Consider the following 24,072-nt stretch of genomic DNA (forward strand, 5'->3'; position numbering starts at 1 on the left):
AAGAACTTTACATGGAAGGAATGTCTTGCTCTTTTGTCTCCATCCCTCTACTTTTCTCTCTCGTCACCGTCTATCTCGCCTCCATTCGTGACTGGACGGCAGAAATGTGTTTTTCATTGTCTCTGTGCTGTAGTCCTCCCATTTTCACGGCTGCATACTTTTGACATGAAATCTCGGTTTCTTACAGTCTCATACACACACACTCACACACTCTTCTGCTCATATTACAGAAAAATCAATTGTGTAATTGAAAAACCTGCTGTGACTCCATATATATTATGCAGACAAAGGTTCACTCAGACTTTTGGACGCTGTTTTATTCAGAGTGGATTCAGAAATCATTTACACAAAAATTTGGTTGTACCAAAATTACGTTCAGGCATAAGTGTTTTCACCAGAGACTACAGAGACAAGTATTTGTGTATATTCATGAGGGAAGTCTAGCATAAATTCTACAGTGCTACAAAGTTTTTCTGGCTTTGCATGTGTGTTTTTGAGCCAGTCAGAGGAGTAACCAAATATTAAAGATTGGGCGACCAAATGAAAAATCAAAACTGACCCCTTTTACTTTCATTATTATCATTCATGGTCTTACTGTGACCCAATTCATTGTTGCACATAATTCAAATGTATAATAATATATGTAGTATAATCTTTGCTATTTACTTATGTCATCACATCACAAACAGGATGCAGAATTGCTATTCAAATTAGAATTTTAGAATGTAGAATTAAAATGAATTGTGTTTAAATGGAAATTCATATGTTATAAGTACAAGTGTCTTGAAGTTTCATCAAGACTTTGTAAAGGCATGTCTGAAAGTTATAAAAAGCCTAGGCCTTCGATGCGTTTTGTAGCCTTACAGACAAATATTTGTTTGTTTATTCATAATTAATTAAATTCAATACAATCTACTTCCTTTAATTCCAATTCGACTTCCTGTTTGGCACAACCAATTCAGTTTAGATTTATACTCGTTCATTAAAAGAAGGCCAATGATAAATTAAATTCAGAATCTTTCATTAAAGATGTAATCATTCGCTCATTTTCCTCTGAAACAAACAAATTGACATCATTTAGGCTGCACTGGCTATTGGATAACCTTGACCAACCGTTTTAACAAATGAACAATTGGTTTGGCTCTGTTATGGTATTTAACGTCAACTTTGGACAACTTTAGACAACTCCCAGCAAATGGAATCTATTTCAGCCCTGCATTTTTGTCTGAATATCTTGTTTCAGTTGAAGATACGTCATTTTATGAAGAACATTGATTTTAAGATTTAGTTATGAAAAATGCATACTTATTGACCTCTGAGATAGATGTTGGGGAACATGTCTCTTTCAGTTTCCACGGTGTTTACAACCCTGGAGTCGAATGTAATATTCTCTCTCTGTTGTTAAAAGTATACAAAAGTTTGTCAAAAGCACAGTGGTGCATCATAATCGGGGATAAATAGATGATTGGAGGAGTATAACTGTCAAAAATACAGATCACTGATATATAAATAACAAATGAATACTGCAGATTGGTGGTGAGTCCTTAAATTAACTCTTATAACAACGAACAAATATAAAACATGAAGTATATTTACAGACCAACATTACCCCCCGAATGCAGACTGGCCCTGGCGAACAGTTCAGCCCAGTGCCAGTCCTTATTTTTACAGACACGCTTCAGAAGCCAAAGGCCAAAATGTGCTTGGTTGCGAAGATCTTTGTTTTAAATACCTTTGATTGAGGCTTCGATGTCATCAGTCCAAGCGATCACGAAGAATCAGAAGGAACGGCAAGCAGTGGAGAAGAATGTAAGAGCAACAGTAAAGAAAAAGTGAGAGATGGAGATGCTGAAGTCGACCGTGTTGTCATCCAGCTCCAACTTGTAGTTCTTACTAGTTCGTCCTCTGCATTTGGATGGACCAGAGGTCCATATAAACGCACTCCTCCTTTTCATGATTTTTATCGGTGCTGTACCAATGACGACTGTACTGTTCTATACATGTCAGTCCTCATAAACATGAATATGTGATTATAAATAAGTGCTGGAGTGAATTATGAGTACATTCAAGCAATTTAGACTCAAGTGGGTTTGATATGAGGATGAGATCGTGGGGTGAACCTCAGTCTATTGGCCGAATCATCATACGGACTGATTTGAGCGAGTAGAACCCGCCTCCATACTCTGCCCAGAAGATCCCATCCTGGAACTTGCTGCGATACACACCACCGGAGTACCACACGCCATTCAGATTCGTTTGACCACACGCGTTGTACCACCAGCCACCTTTATGGAAATGAGCGCAGTTGCCTAGGATAGAAGATGGGGAAGAGAATGCAATGAGTTGGAATGACAGAACACTTTAGAAGCTACTGATCGTGCTGGAACCAATTCGATTATGCATTCGATTATACCCCTTTTCATTTACTTTCACTTAGTGGAACAACCCAGTATTTGTCATGCTTTTACCATCAGTGTGAGTACTACCAAATTATATTTATCACTGAAAGTATGTAATAATCAGTAACAAATTTCACTTCCAGATTGTAAACACATAGTTTGAACATCAGTCAACCCTTATCAACTGAATTCAAGTGCAGTTTTTTGCGGTCCGTTTACATCTGGCAAAACAAAGTGAAGTTGGAATTGATTGTTTTAGTGCACTGAAAAAATGTTGCATAACACTCACATGGTAAAGGTGGTATTTTGTAACTGTTTGAAAGAACAAATTCAACCACATGCAGCAAGTGTCTACACTATGAAAACAATCCAGTCCAATTAGCTGGAAGTGGACAAGCTTAATACACTTTAGACCCCATTTACACCTGTATTTAATGCTGCCCATTTTTTAATGGAATGATGAAAAGGCATCTTAATACCATGGGCCAGTTGCATAAACTATGTTAAGACTACATCTTAAGAACTATTCTGACCAACTAGCAATTAGCCAAGGGGGGAATATGTCTTATTATTTGGAGATTCAGATTAGACTTATCCAAATTTTTATGTTACAGATTTAAAGTTCTGACCAGTCTTAAAGAAAAAGATGACTTGTAAGACTAGTCTAAGCCTTTTATGCAAGGTTTAAACCGGACCTCTGAAACAAACCAAACATCACCAGCAATCAAATCTATAGTGACATTAATAGCTTTGGAGCTATCAGGGTTATGTGACTTTCAGAATTGAATTGCAAATGCTTTTAAATCCCAGTTCAATTACTGAGTTTGATTTGGAAGCAAACAGAATGCAGAATTTCAGTTTGAATTTAAGCAAGTGTAAGTTCCAACTCATGAATTGAAAAGAAATAAATTCTTACATTTCTTACATTCCATTCTACCCAACCAACCCTTGTATCTATGGACAGTTTTCTTTATTTTTTTACTGTCCTGTTTTAACTGGCTTTTAGCATCTAACCTGTAAAGGCATCTTTATCCCGGTCAAGCGTTGTGAAGGGTTTTCCATTGTGGCTTGTGAGGGAGTCTCCTGCATTGCCCTGGTAGCTGCCCAGTCTCAGCCTGAAGGCCTCACTCTCAGACTCCAGATGGAAGCTGCTGTACTCTGCATACACCTTCTTTCCAACCCAGTCCTCCAGCTCCACCAGCAATTTGTAGTCCCCCTGCTTGGCTAGATTATAAATGTTCTCCAAGCCCAGCCAGTGCTCTCCATCTATGTTCCCAAAGCCTTTCTGTGTGGGAGAAGGAGGGAGGGAATGAGAGAAACCGTAATAGAGACAGAGTATGCGACCGAGAAGATTGATCTTTTCTTTTATGGAAATAGTTAATCTAAGTCTTAAGCGTGTTTACTGGATTTATGTGTGCTTCCCCAATTTCATTTGTATCATTGAGGAAGTTTTGAGGTATATTTTTGTAGTAGACTTCAACTCTGGAGTTACAATTCACTCATCTGGCACTCTGACAATCGGTGAAGTTACACTCCCAGGACGGACCTTGAGAGTTACTTTATAAAGGCATAACTGGATATTTCTACTGATTTCAGCAGTATAAAGGGGGAAATGTTCATTTTCGGTCCATTGCTCTTGGGAAAAAAAGGATTGAATTATGTGCTTTGTTTCTACAAGCCTCTTATATATCAAAGCTATACTTATTTGGTTCCCCGTGCTATAGGTGAAATGTCATATTTTTTAATTGATTTTTTTCATAATATCTTTGTATTTTGTAGTATAGTGGTGTACAGTAGTAGGAGCATGAAAAACTATAACTTATTGACTTATGATCTATTTCCATGCACCAATATTGGTGAAAGGAGAAGGATTCCCTAAAGCAGTGGTTTTCAACCTGTGGTCCGCGGCCCCCTAGTGGGCCGCGGTGGTATTGCAGGTGGGCCGCCAATTATTTTCTGTTCATTTCCAATCCATTCTAGGGCTGTGCGATTAAAAGAAAACGTCCTAAAATCACGATTTGAGCGTGCGCATATGCCTAACTCCAGGTTCACACACTGTCTGTGATGCGCCTTTTTTCTGAGCCAATGTTGACGGATCAGAGCGTTCTCACTGCGGTAAAAGGCTAGAAATAAAAACGTGCGAAAATAATTCATGTCTAACACATGAGCATAGAGTGAATTTGTTAGTGAACAGGATGCAGTTTAAGTGAGAGGAGACACGTTTTAAGTGTGCACACTCTCTCCTCGCAAAGCAGTGTGTATCTGAGCAAGCACAACCAGTTTTGTGACAGAGCAAAGGAAATCTGCTGCGAACAGAGAGATTCGCACTTGTGCATTATTTTAATGTGCTTTCGCGTTATATTTATGCGCTCTCACTGCTGAGCGCATACACATACTGTATACACACTGCAAACACCTGAGGCACCGCTACAATTAATGAGCTCTATGAACAATGCATGGCAAAAAAGAAAAAAAAGTCCCTGTATACAGGATTTTTTATTTATTTATTTTTTTTGCCACAAGTCTATACATTTTTTTTACATCTTCACTATAGTGATAATTTTGACTTATGTCTGTTCTAGAGATGTTACAACTTTTTGATAAAGCTCTGATTGGTTTTCTTTTGGAAATATGTTTCAAATTAATCCTGAATGCATTTATGACTGTAAAAGCACAATTGCAAAATTGATCAAAAAAATCGCGATAGTTTTTTTTTTTTTTTTTTGTCCATATCGCACAGCCCTAGTTTATTCAATAAATATAGTTTAAAATCTAGCTTCTGAGTACTAAGTTATTAACCCAACAATAGCGGGGTCAGTTAATTTTTTTGAAGTGGGCAGCGCAAACATATGTGTTTGGTTGTGTGGGCCGCGAGTTGAAAAAGGTTGGGAACCACTGCCCTAAAGGATTCCCTTCTGTTTGTCCTCAAAGTCTGTGGTGTTACTGGAGAAACCACTGACCTACAGTAAGATGCAGCCTTACTGGGAATCTAATCACACATTCCCATCTATTATACTAATTCACTTACATTCCCAAAGGATGGATGTGGGGCAGTTATGTAAAAGCAGACACTGTGGCTGTCTTCCCTGTTTCTGTGTCAGGAAAGAGAGGACTTCACTGCTAAATTATTTTTTTAGTTTTGCATGCCTGCCAGTCTGCAGCATGCTCTGGGCCTTTACCTTATAGTTCTCCCAGTTCCTGAAGAAGTTGACAGAGCCATCTTTCCTTCGCTGAAAAACGGTCCAGCCTCCGTTGTCTAATTTATGTTCACACCAGGCCTGAATCAGTCTATCACCGCCCTCTGCCTTCAACAGATACATCCCACTGGTGCTGTGTCCTGCCTGCCGCACCTGGAAACAGTCTCTGAATGGGCCTGAGGGAGACGGGGAGAAAAGAAAAACTGGGTTTCTCATTTCAGTATATTATATCTGGACCAATGCAGAGACATTGACAATGACAGTTTGTATTCACAGCGTGACTGCGTCTGACTAGGACATAAATTAGGTTCTCTTGTACATTTGCGTCATTTTATGCAGATGTGAGTTGTAATATTATGTATTTGTTGTGTTTACTGAGTATCTGATTAAAATTATGCAGCTCTTCTGCATTTTCTTAAGTGATGATGAACAAGATCTCCAAGCACTCCAGATTTGACTGAAAGATAAATCCTTGTGCCGACTCCCTCTTCCTTTGGTTATTTTCCGCTCATTTTTCTTTTTCCTCTTTACTTTGAGCTTAAGCTAAAATCATTATCAGTCATATAGGGGTGAGCCAGAGGAAGAAAGAGAAAGAGAGATTCCCTTCTGCCAAAGGCTCTTTTTGGGCAGTATGTTTGGGGTGTTGAATAAGAGGAGTTTTCCTGTGTTGAGAGAAAGTCCTTCAGTAGTTCTAGCTGTGCTGAAACAGCTGCATTAACCAGCCAGGTCCCAGTGTGGCCCTGAACGCCTATCTATGAATGACAGCCATTGAGCTCATACAGACAGGCATTGTGCTGGGCTGCTTCGAGCAGCAGTCCTCTGCAAAGTCTGGGAGTAGGCGTTTACTCTGCTTTAATCCAGGAGGACCCTCAAACAGGAATGATACATCTTCATCTGCCAAACTGTAGTACTGTACAACCCCAGAGGTATAAGAGTGTTTTGCTTTGGTCAGCTGTGGTTGTAATTCCTCATGTACTGGGTGAAGAAGGGTACTCTGAGCTGTCATTAGTGGTCAGTCGAGAGAGAATCTGACCCTATTGAGTTTCCTTGGCTGCATGAGAGGCTAGACTCTGGAGCCATTTGCTTCAGGAGCTGAGAGATTTTATCATATTTTAAGTCGTGGGTTGATACTGGAGATCTGCTGCATAAGCAGTGGGGATTGTTTCTTATGAAGTGTGGGTATGTGATAGAGAAGGGGAATTAGAGAAAGCTACCAATGGAAGTTGTGTTTGGAGGGGTTGGTGGTTGTGATATTTATACACATTCTCAAGACTTTATCACTAAAGGCTGTAGTCCAAAACCACCATATTTGGCCTGCCAAGTGTGAGGTTTTACAAAGTGCAAGTGCTACTCCTGACAAAGTCAAAATTGGAAAATTGTTGTTTTCCATTGTGTTCATGGAGCTTGAGATGGGTCTGATTTTATTGTTTTCTCTTAACGGAACACTCCACTTGTAAATAAATAAAAAATAGGCTAATTTTCAAACTCCCTTAGAATTGAATAGTTGAGTTTTACCGTTTTTGAATCCATTCAGCCGATCTCCAGGTCTGGCAGTAGCACTTTTAGCTTAGCATAGCATAGATCATTGAATCTGAAGCCCCTTTCACACTGCCATTCCGGGAAATACAGGGGTAAAGTGTTCCTGCAATTGTTCCCTGGTCGCTAGATTTTGAACTTTCACACTGCCAGTGATGACCCGGGATATGTGCGTGCTTTCACACACAACCCATGAAGATCCCGTAACGACACGTGACATCAGTGCGTGACGTGTAATGTACGAGTCGACAACATTAGGCTCGTTATACTTTCACTGAAGCAAGCAAACGATCTCGGCGTCAGCGCGGAAAGTGATGAACTAACTGATCTCTGCTTCATTACAATTTGCACATGTGTTTTCGTCGCGAACGTTGATCTTCCCTCAAAACAGCCGGTAAAATAGTCGCGCGATAACGCGCGTCATCAATTCGACACGGAAATAGATCTGGCTTCGAACCCCGCAATGTTACTAGGTCCCCGACCCTGGTTCAATTCGGTAATCAATCCCGGGACGTGGTTGCTTTCACACAGAAGGCGACCCGGCAATGTTCCGGAAATATTGCGGGTCCGACGTGCAGTGTGAAAGGGGCTTGATTAGACTCTCAAAAATGACCAAAGAGTTTCAATATTTTTGCTATTTAAAACTTGACTCTTCTGTAGGTACATTGTGTACTAAGACCGACAGAAAATGAAAAGTTGCAATTTGACCGATATGGCTAGGAACTATTCTCTCATTCCTGCGTAATAATCAATGAACTTTACTGACGTACCATGGGTGCAGCAAGCGGGATGAACAAACGTATACAAACCTGGATTTCTAAATGAATAAAATTGAATAGTAACAAAATCTACTTAATATGCAGTGCTCAGTGCTGTGTAATAGAAGTACAGTATTTTCTTGCGTAAGTGTATGCCGTTAAGCTAAACATGAAGTGCTGTCATAATGCTACACCTGGTGTGGCTTATTTTCTTTGTACACTTTGAACTCTCAGAATGAACTTTTCATATGTCCTCTTACAGTATGCTTCTCGTTCAATGTCTTTTAGTAGTCACAGATAATTGCATAATTGTGCTTAGCGGGATGCATTTGCACTGAGAACAGAAAATAGTCACGCCCCTTAAAAATAATCACATTTCAGTTCCCATGAAGGCATGCACAGTTTTTGTTTTCATTCAGCTGTATTTACTTTGTCTTCATTTCAGGCTTGGTAAGGAACAAAATGTGATAATTTTAAGCGGTGTGATTATTTTCTATACCCACTGTATGTGCTTGCTTATATGGACAAGTAAATTCCCTCTCTGTCTGTCTTATGTCTAAGGATCTTATTGTCTAACATAACAACTGCTTGCTCCATTTTTCTAGAGAATTTTTTGCCAGAACACATTATGATGGAAACTGCTGTCAAGTTTAGATTTATTGAAAGAGGCAGCTTCACTATCCTGCATGTGTGTGTGAAAGAAGGAAAGGGAATTTGCTGATTAAGTGCTTGATGAGGGTATCTTGTAGATTGTATTGCATATTCTTGTTCTTATGTGTCATGACACTCCTTACTGGACAGATACATGCATTAATGGAAAAGACATTCAGGAGCCCGGTTCAAGCTTATACTAACACAGGGCTCCAGACTAACTTTTTTCACTAGGAGCACAGTGGCCCCCAACTGAAAATTTTAGGGGCACAACCAGAAAATTTAGGGGCGCACACCGTAAATCAACATGCTAACCAAATCTACTAATTTCCACTGTATTACTAATAAATACTTTAATAATAGATGCAGAAATTACAATGTGCTGTTTCAAATTCAGTGTCACATTTTATTCTGCACTTTTGAAGATGCAACAACAAGGTAAACTGACAGCCCCATCGCTGTCATGACAGTACAAATAGTAAACAAAATTCCATACACTCAGAATAAAAAATGTGCTTAGTAAAAAAGTTTGTGTGCATGCTGTATCATTGTTGTAAGTTTCGTTAAGTTTTAAGCCATTCTTCCTTTGAAGGTCGAGCTGGCTTTTGTATTTGGTGAAAGGTAGTTCTAATGCTTGTAGTACCTCAGCCATCTGAATTCTTACAGCCAGTCTTCTCGAAAATGGTGAGTGTGGACCAGGGCCGGCCCTGACCAATTTGCTGCCCTAGGCAAGATTTTACCTGGCGCCCCATGCATCACAGCCCATTTCACCCTGTCATTGTGTTCATGATTTAGCATATATATATATATATATATATACATATATACACACACACACACACACACACACATTACAGCAGAACTGTTTCCAACACTCATAATAAATCATCATATTAGAATGATTTCTAAAGAATCATGTGATAGACTGGATGTCACATGTGACACTGAAGATGGAGTAATGATGCTGAAAATTCAGCTTTGCATCACAGAAATAAATGATAATTTAAAGTATAATAAATTGAAAACAAATTATTTTAAATTGTAATAAAGTATCACAATATTAAATTTTTTCTGTATTTTTGATCAAATAAATGCAGGCTTGATGAGCAGAAGAAACTTCTTTCAAAAACATTAAAAATAGTAATGTTTCCAAACTTTTGGCCTGTACAGTATCCCCCAAAACTGCACAACTGTAGAGTAAAACATTAATAAAAAAAGTGATAATAAAAAATGCGTCTTAAAACTGACATGATTGTACAAAATCACAGTCTGGGGACTCAGAACTCAGAACAACTGCTAACATTAAGTTTAAGGTAAAAATAACTGCCATGAAATTATAGTATCTTAATCCTATGCAATAAATTGTTCTTTCACTACATCTCTTTACCTCTGTCTTTATCCTCTTCTCTTCTTTTTGGCACTGTATCTATCGCAGACTATGCTCATTTATAATGTGTCATGTAAATTCGGCCTTGCGTCACAATCAGGAAACTTTCACCGTGTCTAGAACTGGCGCGAGCTGCCAGGCCCGTTTCTACTAGCTTTGTGTTAACAAAAGCAGTGCTGTCTACATTGGATGCGGCGTCGGGCACGCTACACAACAAATTACCTACAACTGATCGTGCACGCGCTCTGTTTCTGATGCACTTCAAGCACTCGATGGGCGGGGGAAGATTGCTTTCACACACAACCCTTGAAGATCCCGTAACGACACGTGACATCAGCGCGTGACGTGTAATGTACGAGTCGACAACGCTTGGCACATTATACTTTAACTGAAGCAAGCAAACGGTCTCGGCGTCAGCGCGGAAAGTGAGGAACTAACTGATCTCTGCTTCATTACAGTTTGCACATATGTTTTCGTCGCGAATGTTGATCTTCCTTCAAAACAGCCGGTAAAAAAGTCACGCGATAACGCGCGTCATCACTTCGATACGGAATTAGATCTGGCTTTTGTTCACACAGCGCTCGTTCCGGATCGATTACCGCAATGTTACTATGTCCCCGACCCGGGTTCGATTCGGTAATCAATTCCGGGACGTGGTTGCTTTCACACAGAAGGCGACCAGGCAATGTTACGGGAATATTGTGGGTCCGTCGTGCAGTGTGAAAGGGGCTAATGAGACGCGAGTGTGTGCTCGCGTCTCATTAGTATGTGTGCAAGTGTGTGTGTGTTTGCGTGCGTGCGTGTGCAAATCTACTGGTAGCACATGTGCGACTGGATGTAAAATTCAGTCGCACACTCTCAAAATTTGGTCGCAAAATGCGACCATTTGGTCGCAGTCTGGAGCCCTGCTAACAGTTCATCAATCTCTCTGTTCTCTGACCCTATTTAATCTACTTCAGATTTTTCCGGGAGGATTGTGTGGGTGCATGTGTGCACTCAGGAATCCATGAGCTCATATTTTGTTTTCATGGGCTGCGAGAGAGGATTCTGCAGGAGCGGAATAGAGGATTCTGAGATTTGTCTCAGTAACTTTTGGCATTACAACACTGTGCAGTATGTTCTTGGCTGTGTGTTCATGCCCCATAACAGATTGCTATTTAACAATCTATGAGGTATTATGTCACCAATATGTGAAAAAAGAGAAGGACTTTGTCAGCATTTTGGAAACCTCATTGAGAACGTGAAGTGGGATCTGAACATGAGCTGTCAAATTTGCGCCCTCCACATAATTAACTTCTCTATACATATTGGAGCATTTACAGACAACTGCTGGGTTGTTACCACAACATTTTGTCTTGCATGGTAGCCTAGAGACATACCACATCTTCCCTGAAGGCCTGACATTACTCTCTTAAGTCTCTTAATCCATAGAAGCTGTCAATTAATCCATCAAAATGTGTCATTTCTGTGATAAAATTGTGAAAACCAACACAAAAACTAGATAGGTCTACACTTGTCATGTTCTTCTAGAATTCATTTTTCATGCCCACCACCTTGTCCCTTGTTACTTACCATCTGATGTAAGGGTGCCCTGTGGCAGTGGTGGGATTCCCAGTGGGTCAGGTGTTGGGGCATCCATTCGTGATCCTCTAGGAAAGGCTCTGTTGTTGTTGTCTCTCTGAATCTCATTGGTGAAGCGATTGTTGTTCGCGGGAATGCTCTCTGGCACCACCTGCACCAGCGGTGGAACTGCAGGAAGATCTTGACGTCCATATCCACGAAGGCAACGATCCTCCAGGGCGGCAATAAGCACAGATTGGTTGTTAACTGTGCCAGCAAGGCCTGCAAAACGTAGCTCCAGCTCTTTGTAACGGGAGGCCAGTCGCAGCATCTCTGTGGTGACGTTCAGCACACGGTTCTCCAGTTGCGCCAGTTCTAGGGAGTTGTCCCTCTTGCGGATAATTTCATGAAGCAACTGCATGTAGAGCTGTGTCACTCGAGAATTCATGTTACGAGACTCTTTGCGCAGAAGCTTCATCTCATTTACCAAGTTCCCGTCTACGTCCGTCACTAGTTGCAGCATCTCAATCTCCCGCCGCTGCTTGGATAGGACCTCCCGAACGTCAGCAATGTCCATACGTGTCACCCGGTCTTTGTCTGGCTCGGGCCCGGTGGCAGAGGCACAGATCGGACCTGTGATCCTCTGCTGGGGCACCAGGAAAGTGTAGGAGCACTTCTTGGAGTCATCGGCAGGTGCTCGTCGTGGTCGAGATTGCATGAGTGCATTTCCTGAGTGGCTCTTGCCGAACAAACAAACGCAGAGGCAGAGCATGATGCCCATACACAATGTTATGTCTCTCATGGTTGCTTCTGTTATCACCTCACCTACTTTTAGTTGGTTATCCTTCTCTTCTTCCACCTCCACGAAGTGGAAAATCCAATGCTTCACCTATAAAGATAAAGAAAACCAACTGTCAATCAGCAGTCATGTACATCATCAGCTTACCTTTAAAAGATTAATTATATTTGTCTTATGCAAGCTACAGTAACAATTATCCATTAGTTTTACTTTTCTAGACTCCACCTTGACGGTGATTTAATATCTTTAAACTTTGTCTCAGAAGGGCCATTTAGAAGTCAACCAGAGCCACAGAATTAATTAACCTCAAGAATTTCCAGTTTACTAAGGGGCCATGAAAAAGAATGCTTTCTTTTGCCAAGCATGTTCTAGTATGGACTCCACAGCAGACCTTTACCCAGTAGGGTACATTGGACGAGTGTAGTGTTTTTTTCTTCTTCTTGTTTCTTGTTCTTGTTTCCATCAATGCTTTAATGGAATGCTGTCATGAAAAGTATGTGTATTAGCAGTTCTACATGGTGTACAACCTTTACACCTTCTGTTCTCACAGACAACCTGCTGTGCTATTCTGTCTCGTCTCAGACACCTAAATCAAACACACATTGGATGCTTACATCCTTCACTTAACACATGCCTAAATCCAGATGCTTCACATCTTCCGTCAGTTCATCTCTCCTCTTATGTCAATACCATGGCATTTTATACAGAAACCCATCTTTAGCATGGACTATAACCATTCTCCCACCACCACCACTTACCACCCCAGGGTTCAGGGGATCAAATTCCTATGTGCTCGAACATCCTGCTGTGTAGCTCACTCTACAGGGTTCAGTATTTAACAATCTCCCACTCTGAGTGCCCCAGCATGTCTTCAGTATTTGTCTTAGCAGAACTCTCTGGGAGCTGCGTTAGGCTTCTCTGATCCCAGTATCACCTTTCCCTCCATGCTGAGCTCTGCTTTTCATCAACACCTAGATGTGCTCTCTCAGGTCCCCCTCCCTGTTTATACAGACACATTTTTTAGTCCGCAATTCTGCCATCTTTGCTGTGAGACCAAAGGTGTTTGCAGACCCAGTACAGTTCTACATACACCACACAGTGAATAACAAAGGTGAAACTGTCTCTTTGCTTGAGCTCCATTGGAACAACACATTGCCTCTATAAGTAAAATATTGTTAAATATATATATTTTTTTTAATTCTTCAAATGAACCAGTTTGCTAAAATCATACACATGTCAGTGGTTTAGCATGCTATGCCCAAACTTGTTTAACTTAGCCAGATCAGTAGCCTCTATGAAGTTTTTATTCCGCTCTCCTCCAGTTTCTTTATATTATAACTCTATATTTCTTAGCTTGAAGGTCCTACTGTCTGATTCTGTCCGGATGTAGTCGGTAAAGCTAAAGCTAACCTGAATTGCTAAGGGGTGGGTTTCAAAATTACTGACTCTTACTTTTAAACCGTAAAGTGAAATGAAAGTCGCAGTCAAACACAGCCTTATGAGGGCTGAATTAATCAAACATAGTGGAGCTATTTGACACTGCAGGCTACAGACTTTGAGAAGCAAGCTGTGTGGAGTGAAGAGATTAGAAAGTGAGAAGAGTGTAAGACAAGGTTTTAAGGAAAAACTGGGCTATGGTGCAAAAAGTGGGTCGCATACGTAATCGTCCTTCTGGCTGGTCTGCCAAACAAGACACCTGGCCTTGAACCTGACTTCATGGGAAAAGAAGATCTTGTGCAGTCCAGGAACCTGCTGATTCGTCTCCATTTGTGTCTGTCTCTATTTTCATCACTTTCTCCGGCTCTCTCTTTCAGGGACCTGACTTACTCAACCTAATTATTTTTAACAATCAACAGACACTAAGTTAACTGGATTCCCTCCTGTCATTTTTCACAATCACACAGGAAAAACCATTCAAAATATTTTGGCTTGTGCATACTAATGGGCAGCTAACATATCCAGAACAGATGTGGGAATGTCGGCCCAAGCCAACAAAGAACGGCTCAGGACGTAGTGGTTCGGAATGCTATAACCTGAGGGATTGAGAAGAAAACTCTTGACTTTTAATTTGCTTATTTTCCCTCCCTTCAGCCATAAAATGGACTGCTGCTTTTGTCTCCATTACACAGTCTCTCAACCCTTCACCATCACTAATGAATAGTAATAGACAGCTAAGGTATGCATTTGCTCATGGCTACACGAAAGATGGAAATGTGCACCTCACTATATAAATAATTTAATCTAACACTTTTGTTTCTCAATTCATGAATAACAAACTCTGCTCTTCTTTAACATAACATTTTTGTGGCCCAAAATCTCACGTAGTAGTTTTCAGTTCATGTAGCTCAACTGGTAGAGCACTGCACTACCAATGCCAAGGTCATGGGTTCGATTCTCAGGAAAAACATGATCTGTGTGTATTTTGAGGTGTATACTTAAATAATACTTTGAATAAAGTAAGAGTCTGCCAAATTAATAAATGTAAATATTAAGATTTTGTCAGCTGCAACACTTTTCAGTATCATTGGTTTGCTTCTCCTCTGTCAAAATTAAACCAAGGTCTCCCACTCTTGACTGGCACGTGCACTGGATTAGCTGGAACAATCACATAGCAAGCTTAGGTTAATGTTATTAGTTTTGCAATGTGGCTTTTGTCAACTTTGCTCTTGAGTTGGATCTGTTTTAGTACCACCACTGCTCAATGGTGATCTAAGTGGCTCTCTATGCTATCCCCACCCATCTGAGTCATACATCTCCACACTCTATACTATCATCTTACAGTTCCCATGATTAATTTGGTCATCTTTAGATTTGATGTGCTGTATGGACAGCTGTGACCCTCTACTGTTCCAGCCAATTGGCTCTTCATGTGTTGTTAGTAGCCATAATTTAAAAAGCTTACAGAACATTCTCCTGACTGTTCTGATACCCTTGGGTTCCTCGGGTGTTTTCACGAAGTCAGTATCACTGTCATGATGTCACTGCACATGAACAATTAATCTGCGTTCTTGTTTTCTTTGGGTTTGACTCAGCTAACATCAGTCATGGTGGCTGTCAGAGACTAAATCCCAGTGGTTCCTCTGCATTAGGCAGAATTACTAAATTTGTTTAGCGAACTTGTTCTTGCGTTTTAAGATGCAAGGCACAGAAGTTATCAGTGGAAAGATTTTGGGATGCGTTTAAAAAGTCAAATTTATATTAGGTACATCAAGGCCAGCTCAGTAGGGCTGTTTGGGTCCTACGGTGCCACAGGTTGCTACTACAGTTAACTGTTGCTACGTTCAGACAAGCAGGCGTGTATGCAGCGAAGAGAGCGGAAAGCAGCTCGCAGACAGATTCAACTTTAAGTGAGTGGAAAAAAAATGGCATTCTCAAACATTATGAAAGTTGACGGGTCCATGAAGAGTCTTAAAGGGATAATCCAACCCAAAATGAAAATCTTGTCATTAATCACTCACCCCCATGTCGTTCCATGTCGCTGTTTTTGTTCAAATCAAAGTGTAAATACATGTAGAAAATGTATTCTTACAGTATGTCGCGGCTGACACAAAATAGTGTACGCAGTTTCCATTCAACAGATATTCTCCAAAATGGCACTATAGTAATGCAGAAAGACACAGAGGAGACAAATTATAAATATTGAATAAAGTCGTTATTTTTGTTTTCTTTGTATACAAAGAGTATTGTCTCCGCTTCATAATGTTACAGTTGAACCACTGATGGTATATGGACTATTCTGAAGATGTCTTTCATACTTTTCTGGACCTGGATAGTCACAAGCCTCCCGGTTTTCATCCAAAAACATTTAAATTGTGTTCCAAAGACGAATTAAGCTTTTATGAGTTTGGAACGGCATGGGAGTAAGTGATTTATGACCAAATTTTCATTTTGGGGTGGAGTAACCCTTTAAATGGTACAAGACAGTTTTATGTTTTCAAAATTGACGAGAATTGCAATATGGCTTAATGTGACCGATAAACTTCAAAAGACTATCATTGAATAAATATGAGCGCTTGAACGCTTCAAAGTCAGGTGCTGCGCTGTTTTGTGTACTGCCGTTACCAGGGAAACCGCTATATTGCAGAGAATGAATGTGCATTTTTAATAAGCTAGTCTACTGTTGTTTGTTCAAAACAATATGAAAATCAACACATGCAGAGTTGTAAATGTGAACAAGTGAATAAAAAGAATGCATTATAATAATCTGAATGGTTAAGAAGATGGTAAAATATATTTATATGTAATGTAATTAATATAACTGATAATAATTGTACAAAGTAATATAATAATTGATACTTTTGACTTTTTTTTTTTTTTTTTTGTGAAAACCTGTATCTGTTAATTACGCATTTTACAGTCAATTTAGATATATTTAGATATAAAAGGTTTTAAGTCTTAAATTTTAGCTTAGATATCCAACAGACACACTGGTAGCCCTTCATGTTTTTAGTTACTTTATATTATTTTCCTGACCTCAGTTAGTGAGGTTCATTACTGGACCTCAAGCAATTTTAGTTAAAGACCCCTGTTCTAGATGGATGTCTCTTGCATTGCAACATTGCAAGTCTTACAACTTTTAAGCATCTCAAACCATCAGTGCCTACTTTAAGACTGTTAAAAGAGGTAACAAACTTTTAAATGTACATTTCCACTCAAAAGACGACATGCAAACGTTAAAGTTGACCTTTAAAAAGTACACTGCCAATCAAGTTTGAAAAAAATTCAGTTTTTAAATGTTTTCCAAAGCCTCTTATGCTCACCAAGGCTGCATTTGTTTGATGTGAAATTCATTAAAACAGTAATATTATGAAATTTATTATACAGTTTAAAATAAAAATGTTTTAATGTTTTAAAATGTAATTATTCATGTGATTATTGATGGTGCTAACTGTAATTTATATTTCACAATATGATTTTTTACTTTGTTTGTCATTAAATAAAGCAGCCTTGGAGAGCCAAAGAGAAAACAACAACTTTTGACCACCAATGTACATCTCTCCACTACATTCAGTTCCATTGCACTCTTATGCCTTTAGACCAAAAATAATGTACTGTGTAAACAACCCTATAGAATATTATAATGAAAACTGCTGTGCAGACAAAACTCAGTTAAACAAGGTCCCTAGGTTCGTTTTTTTTAGTTCCGTCAAAGAAATCAGCTTTTCCTCAGCCCTGTTTTTGTCTTCTTGGTTATCCATCTTGAAAATAGAAGGGTATTTGCCTGCACACATTTGTTTTAGTAATAAAGTCTCACTTATTCCATATTTTTACAGTGCGCTGCCAAAATCTTTTATTCCTCAAGAGTATTATTGTGAAGCTTGGCTTCGAGTGAGGGATTACTACTGGGTTTTGTGTATACTTGTGTCTTGGAAGCCAGCTTTGCCAATTATCTCTCACACTCTCCTTTTATTGCTCCTTCTTTAGAAGTTATACGTGATCACTATCTCATCTAATGTACCCAATGTCTTCACAGTAAGTGTCTTTTGTAGTTCCAGCATGTAAACCTGAAGAGTCCAGCATGGCCCCTTCTTGTCTGGCCTTTTTAACAACACACCATAGGGCTGATGCTGACATTAGCATCTCTTCTGATGTATTTATGGCGTTTGCTTTATAAAAACCTTCTGAATATGGGTGTAGATCATGAAAAAACTCTTTAAGAGCCAAACTAACCCTGGTCAATTCATCTAATCATCCAGTCAGTCAATTAAAGTTGTATGTGGATAATTTTACAATGGAATACGCTGCTCTCTGGCTGATCTGCTTTGTGCAGTGTGCTTCGGTGGGCCACCAGGTGTGTTTTTTCTTTTCTCTTTGCCAGGGTTGGATCTGAACTCAAGTCATTAGCTCACTAGCGCCCAGCTCTTCATTTCAGCCTGTGTTGTCTGCCATGACATTATTGTGACTTCCTCTTAAGTGAGTAAAAGAGTTTGAGCTCTGGTTTTTGTGGGATTTATGCCCAAGTGTTTTTTTTAAGGATTTGGTCAGCTATTTCATGTCAAATTTGATTGGGCAGTTGAGCGCTATTTAAATGGTTAACTAGAAACCAGTGGGTAATATAAAGTGTTTGTTAAAGGTGTTTGCACTCTTGTTGAGAGAGCCTTAATATGAGGCCATAAAGTCCTATGTTTTTCTTGCAGAGTTTATGAGTCAGAAAGCTGAGTGTGAGATTGAGCAGTTTTCTGAGAGACAATGTTATTGCTGGAAAGTTTAGACAAGGATATGAAGCGTCTAAAAACGCTGTTCTCCACGGGGATTAACAAGGGGCCAGGGAAGTCTTAGATCGAGAAATAAATTAACCAAATAAATCCCAAGACAAACGGATTGGTTTTTAAATACAGCACATTGTGACTGATTTGATAAATATCTCACATTCCAGGGCTACTTCCTGTTTACGTCCTAATGAATGAGGATGATGCAAGACAGCCAATTTTAAGTTTAGATGCTTGGTCGCCAAACTATGAAAGAAATGAGATCTGAGCTAGTCAACCCAACAATTAGCTCCAATAAATGTAAAGAGATGAGTATTTGGTTCCATAATTCAACAAGATGTCACATTTAAACACTGCTATGACATTGGCCGAATAGTGGTCCTATTATTCCCATCAGCCATTGCTGCAATTTTACTACATACTGTACATTTACAGAAACCCATCTGTTATTTGATATATATGAAGGGAACAGACACCAGTGATGTGTGACAGAGGGGCAAATGAGGGGCCGTACTGAATTTGTTAGGATGCAGGAGGCAGAACAGCTGGAATCAGAAGCTGAAGAGAATTCTCGTTCTTCTGTTGTTCCTGAAATTTCTGCTATTGGAACAACATGAGAGCATGATGAATACACAAACACGCAGCGTTCTGCACAATAAATGCATCACACGGGCTCCGGTTTTCAGCATGGTAGTAATTTATAGTCTCACTCAACATTTTGAGATCAGAAAACCAGGATGCATCAACATTGCTCAATCAACAAGTGCTAACAAAATTAGAACAATGGGAACAGAGCATAAGACCAAGGTTGGAGGAATAAGAGGTCAAAGGAGATTGGAAAACATTCCCAACATTGCATTTTGTAACTCCATCCTTCCTTCCCAACAGCGCAAAGGGAAATTAATGATGGCAGAATGGAGACCAATAGGGCATGATGTAATGAATTTATGAAGTGAGATCTATGGGCATATGGGAACTTGAATTGATTTTGGAGCCCACAGCTAAAGAACCAAGAAAGCAGGAAAAAGAAGTTCTGTTTGAGAGAATGCAGTTTTTGACTGAATGTGGTTTGGTCGCCTTTGGCCGCGTCCTCATCACCACCCACAAGACTTTTTTAGAGCCTCTCAGAAGCTTCTTTCCTCTCAAAACTTGCAGAAAGAATGGGAACACGCACGTCATGCGAGACTGAGCAGAACTTTTTCTCCAGTTTGCTTGGATAAAGCTAAATCTGCCATGAGGGATGAAGACACTGACAAAGCCACTAGAAAGTCAATCACTCACAGTGAGGGATGATGATTTGAGGTGACATGAGCATCAGAAACAACTTGCAATGGAACGAATTTGAGTCCGTGATGGATACGAACGTTCACATAAAGAAAGGGGAGAAGCCTAGTTTAAAACAGTTTGCTTTTGAAGACTAAAATGTCATGTTGTGTAACAGCCAAAATAAAAGTAACAACAGAGTTTCCCTAAAACATTAATCCATTTAATTTAACACGTAATAAAAAAAATACATAAAAACAAACAATAATTTTAAAGTAAGTTCAAAGTAATTTCAGTCGCACCACATGACAATTTACTATTCTGTACTAACCTTGTCTTATGATTAAAAGGTCAAATGGTTTAATATTTTAAGACTTAATTACCTTTTTTCTGCATGTTTGTTGCACCACTTGACTTTTATCCAAATGCATTTGAATTCTGATGGACCCTTAGTTGGACACAGCAATCAGGTTGGAACATCTACTAGCAAACAAATCTGCTGCATCTCTGTGCGTGCAAGTAATCCCTCTTATTCCCTCATATAAAGAAACAGTGGCAGATGCTAGAAAACCATTACCTGTGCCAGCCTGAAGAGAGAACTACTGCAGCTGAACAGATTAATGGGTGCCTTTTCCTGCAAAGCTTTACGGGAAAGCAAATAAAAAAATTAACGTAATTCCCAAATCTCTCTCTCTCTCTCTCTCTCTCTCTCTCTCTCTCTCTCTCTCTCTCTCTCTCTCTCTCTCTCTCTCTCTCTCTCTCTCTCGTTTAGATTGGAATTTTTACTGGGCTCTATTTTAGTGAATGAGTCAGTAAGACCGAATCAGTTGCAGATGGACTTGTAGGACAGTCTGGGCTTAGATATCAAGAGAACATAATTTTTGGAAAACTTTTCTGATTTTGGCTGCTAAAATAACAGACAACAGAAAAAGAAGGAAGCCTTAAATCCTGAAACTGTGTGTGTGTGTATCTGCAAAGAGGCCAGAAGTCATCTTCACATGTTTCTAATTACCTTAGTGGCACAGATGAGAACAAACAATGCTTGTATTCTTCTGTTTGAACCTGTTGATAGGAAGACGATAACCAGAGCACCTTCAAAAAGAGAATTTGCTGTTTGATGTTTTTAAATGAATGATCTAACAGCCACAAATATGTATCTGTATGTGTTTATAGAAACTCACGACACACAACCATCACAGATGAAATTCATCACTAGTGCCCACAGGAATTGACCGTTGCATGTGAACAATGCCAGCCTTGGGCCCTTATTTACTCAGAATCACATTAGACTGTCACACGTTTCATATAATTGCCAACATCAGAAATGTCCTTAGTTGTTCCTCATACAGGGTTTCGTTTTTGTTTTTCCAAATGAATAGGCAGGTATTAATGCATTGAGTGTCTTTGAGTGTGAAAGAGAAAAAGAATAAGAGTCGTACAGGAAATTGAAGATGTTTCGCATGTGCTTCAGGTGAATCATACGCCAACACTTCAGCACGGAATGTTCTCTGGAGAATAATGAGATGGAAATTCATCCAGGAGCAGCTTCCTTTTCTATTATCAGATTTTAGTGAGCCGTATGACTCTCCGAGAAAACATAGGCTTTTCTAACGTTACACATATCATCCATTTGGCTTTGTGTCGCTATTATGGTAATCTGCATAATGTGTTCACACAGGACGTGCGTCATGTCTCAATGTTTTTCTTGTCCTACGACACATAATGTAGGTTAAAAACATGTCCTCTGTGAACACCCCCTTACATAGTAGTGTTAATCGTGTTTGTGGACATTTATTGGGAAAACATTTGGTTTTGTTCAACTTGCATCTACTGGTGCTGTTCCTTGTGCGTCTGACGGCAGCAGGGCACCATGGGTAATGGTGCTAAAATACACACTAGGTTTGATTAGCCTTCTGTCAAACCAGTGTGAGTATGTAAAAGTTTCTACATGAGGACGTGGTTAGTGTAAAACGACCTTCTGTCTTGGTAGGTCTGTTTCCTTTAAAAAAAAATTTTATGAATAGAGTCCATTATCATTACCTACAGAGCGGTACATAGACACTCAGTGGACCAAATTCCCAAGAGCTTCAGCCAGAGGAACCGTGAGGAGCACCAGACTACAAAGAAAAATCAACGCTACAATAGAATCTACAAACCACAGTCCTCAAAATAAGACCGAATCCACAAAATACAGCCTTCATAGTACTAGAAAACCCACAGGACACAACCTTCAGAGAGGCCGACACTGTTTTAGATAGCACAGTGGAAATCTCTGTGAGAGTATCGGGCTCAGAACGTAACCAAGCAAACACACACACCCATTCGGATGCATTTTGCCCCCTACTGCATGACCTTGAAGTGGACCAGAAAACACCCATCTCTTTTTTTTCTGAAAAGCAAACAAACAGAATAAGAGGCAATATTCTGGGTAAATCACTGCCTTTGATGTCTGTCCTGTGGCTTTGCATTGGATTGTGAAGAAAGAATGAAGTAATCCAATGCAAATCTCAGAATGACCCTTGACCTGACCACTTGGCCCACCCGTACTCTGGCTGAGCGCATGGGCAGTAGCTGGAGAATTAGTTCAGAAAAACAAAAATAGAGCAGTGAATGTACTGTGCCAAAGGCTTGTGCCAAACAAAGATGTAGAAGAACTTCCAGCTGCTGACAGATTGAGGGGTGACGAGTGAAATATAAGATAAATTATATGAAGAACGAACACAACAAGAGAGTGAAGAACCTGCAACTTTTACCCTGGTGTCTTCTGACCTTAGTATTCTGTTAAGATCCTTGTGCTCCACTGGTTCTTGGTGTCTTCCGCGATTCCTTATTCTCCCAGTGGCTCCCTAAAAGTCCTTAAAGCTGCACACATCTCCTGTATCCCTCTTGTATTAAGGCCTCCTCCTGTGGTTTCGGATCCCCAGTGTCCAGGACCCTGCTCAGCCCAGTAGCGAGCTCCTGTCCAAGGGTTCACGGGGTCTGGGGCAGTAGCATGGCTCTGAAAGCCTTCAGCTGCTTTCTGGAGACTGAGGAACTCTCGGACAGCAACTCTAGTTTTTCACGAAGGATGGGGGGAGGGAGGGTTGGATGGAAGGGGATTGGGACCTGATTTTTTTCTCTCTCTCTTTTCCTTTCTCCTTCTGTTTTATGGAAGGAAGGGCCTAACCCCTCCTCTGATGTAACGGGTGCTGAAATAGAGACAGAATAACTCAACCCCGTCTACAATTTCATCTCCCATCAAAGGAGGAGGAGGGGACAGCAAACGGGGGGAGAGGGATCTCTCTGAACTCAGGGAGAATAGGCTTGCGATCTATGTGGAGACGGAGAGGACTGTTTTCGCTTGGAGCACAGTAGCACGCGACTCCGTTCCTTCCTGTGGTCTGCACTCGCTAAACACACATGCTTTCAGCAGTCCTGAGAGGGCGCCACAAGTTGAATAGATAATGATCTTCCCACGTTGGTCTCTGTTGTTTGTTTAAAATAGAAGGAAACTGAGGATCATTTGGACAAAGTGTGGGGCACGTCTGACCCGTGACACCAGAATCTCCTTCCCCTGTTTTCTTGTATAAATTCATAGCTGAAGTGCTGTTTGGGTGCCGTCACAAATGTTTGTTTGTTTGGCTCTCATCTGATCTTCAGAAAGCTTGATGTCCTTATAGGGATAGTTTGCTTAAAATTGAAAATTCACTTAACCATGTTGTTTCAAACTTGAATGACCGACTGACTTCTGTGCGAGTCCAATTGAAATATTTTGAAGAATGTCTCTGTTTTTAGTCCACACAGTGTGTTTGGATTGTTTGTTTGGGTGAACTGTAGCTTTAAGGACTGCAAGGTTTCTTGTGGATTTGTTTTCCACAGCTAAAGGAATATGGGACGAGCCACTGCACTGAAATAAATGTTAAAATAGAGCAGGTTTTGATTGTACAACCACAAAATGTAAACGCATTATATTTGTTTACATGAGACTAGTGCGATAAAATCACTTTCTAACCTTGTCTATGTAACATTATATACAGGCCTTTAATTCCTGTCAAGAGCATGTAATGGCAGCCAAACCCAGCCAACAGGCAATTATTCCAGAAAGAGACTGTTTATATAAAGTCCACTCGCAGGAATTATGTCAGTAACACATTAAACAGAAGTTGATCCTCGAACAGTAGTAATACAGGACAATTTATAAGTTTACAGATTAAATATGCACCACATTTCTGCTTTCAGTACCTGAAGAGCCCCTTGACTTTCATTGTAATTGCATTATTTTAAACACCATTTTTATTTGTTTTTACAAACTGAGGGACAAGTCAAATGTGTTT

General features: G+C 40.0%; 2 protein-coding genes across 11 annotated transcripts in view; one reads left to right on the forward strand and one right to left on the reverse strand.

The window, feature by feature from the left end:
• Positions 1-24,072, forward strand: part of LOC127938645 (ras-specific guanine nucleotide-releasing factor RalGPS2) — a 99,728-nt gene that overhangs the window by 58,313 nt on the left and 17,343 nt on the right. The gene's annotated exons all lie outside the window — the stretch shown is intronic.
• On the reverse strand, positions 300-22,848 carry LOC127938646 (angiopoietin-related protein 1). Of its 2 annotated transcripts, none has more exons than XM_052535403.1 (5): positions 22,529-22,848; positions 11,501-12,377; positions 5,579-5,772; positions 3,414-3,684; positions 300-2,309 (listed from the first exon to the last, which is right to left on the reverse strand). In XM_052535403.1, the coding sequence occupies exons 2-5, from the start codon at positions 12,288-12,290 to the stop codon at positions 2,122-2,124; spliced, it is 1,443 nt and encodes a 480-aa protein (XP_052391363.1). In that variant the 5' UTR covers positions 12,291-12,377; positions 22,529-22,848; the 3' UTR covers positions 300-2,121. The 2 variants fall into 2 exon arrangements, with proteins under 2 accessions (XP_052391363.1, XP_052391365.1); XM_052535405.1 differs by having other exon boundaries at positions 22,513-22,848.

The sequence above is a fragment of the Carassius gibelio genome, chromosome A20 (genome assembly GCF_023724105.1).
Source record: "Carassius gibelio isolate Cgi1373 ecotype wild population from Czech Republic chromosome A20, carGib1.2-hapl.c, whole genome shotgun sequence".
In the NCBI taxonomy this organism is placed as follows: Eukaryota; Metazoa; Chordata; class Actinopteri; order Cypriniformes; family Cyprinidae; genus Carassius; species Carassius gibelio.

What these genes read in the sequence shown, in the direction of transcription:
- LOC127938646 (XM_052535403.1), bottom strand. Translation starts at nt 12,290, where the DNA reads ATGAGAGACATAACATTGTGTATGGGCATCATGCTCTGCCTCTGCGTT. An exon ending in GGAACTGGGAGAACTATAAG is followed by an intron (nt 3,685 to 5,578) that starts GTAAAGGCCCAG and finishes TCTCCCACACAG; the next exon opens with AAAGGCTTTGGGAACATAGA. An exon ending in GGATAAAGATGCCTTTACAG is followed by an intron (nt 2,310 to 3,413) that starts GTTAGATGCTAA and finishes CTTCTATCCTAG; the next exon opens with GCAACTGCGCTCATTTCCAT.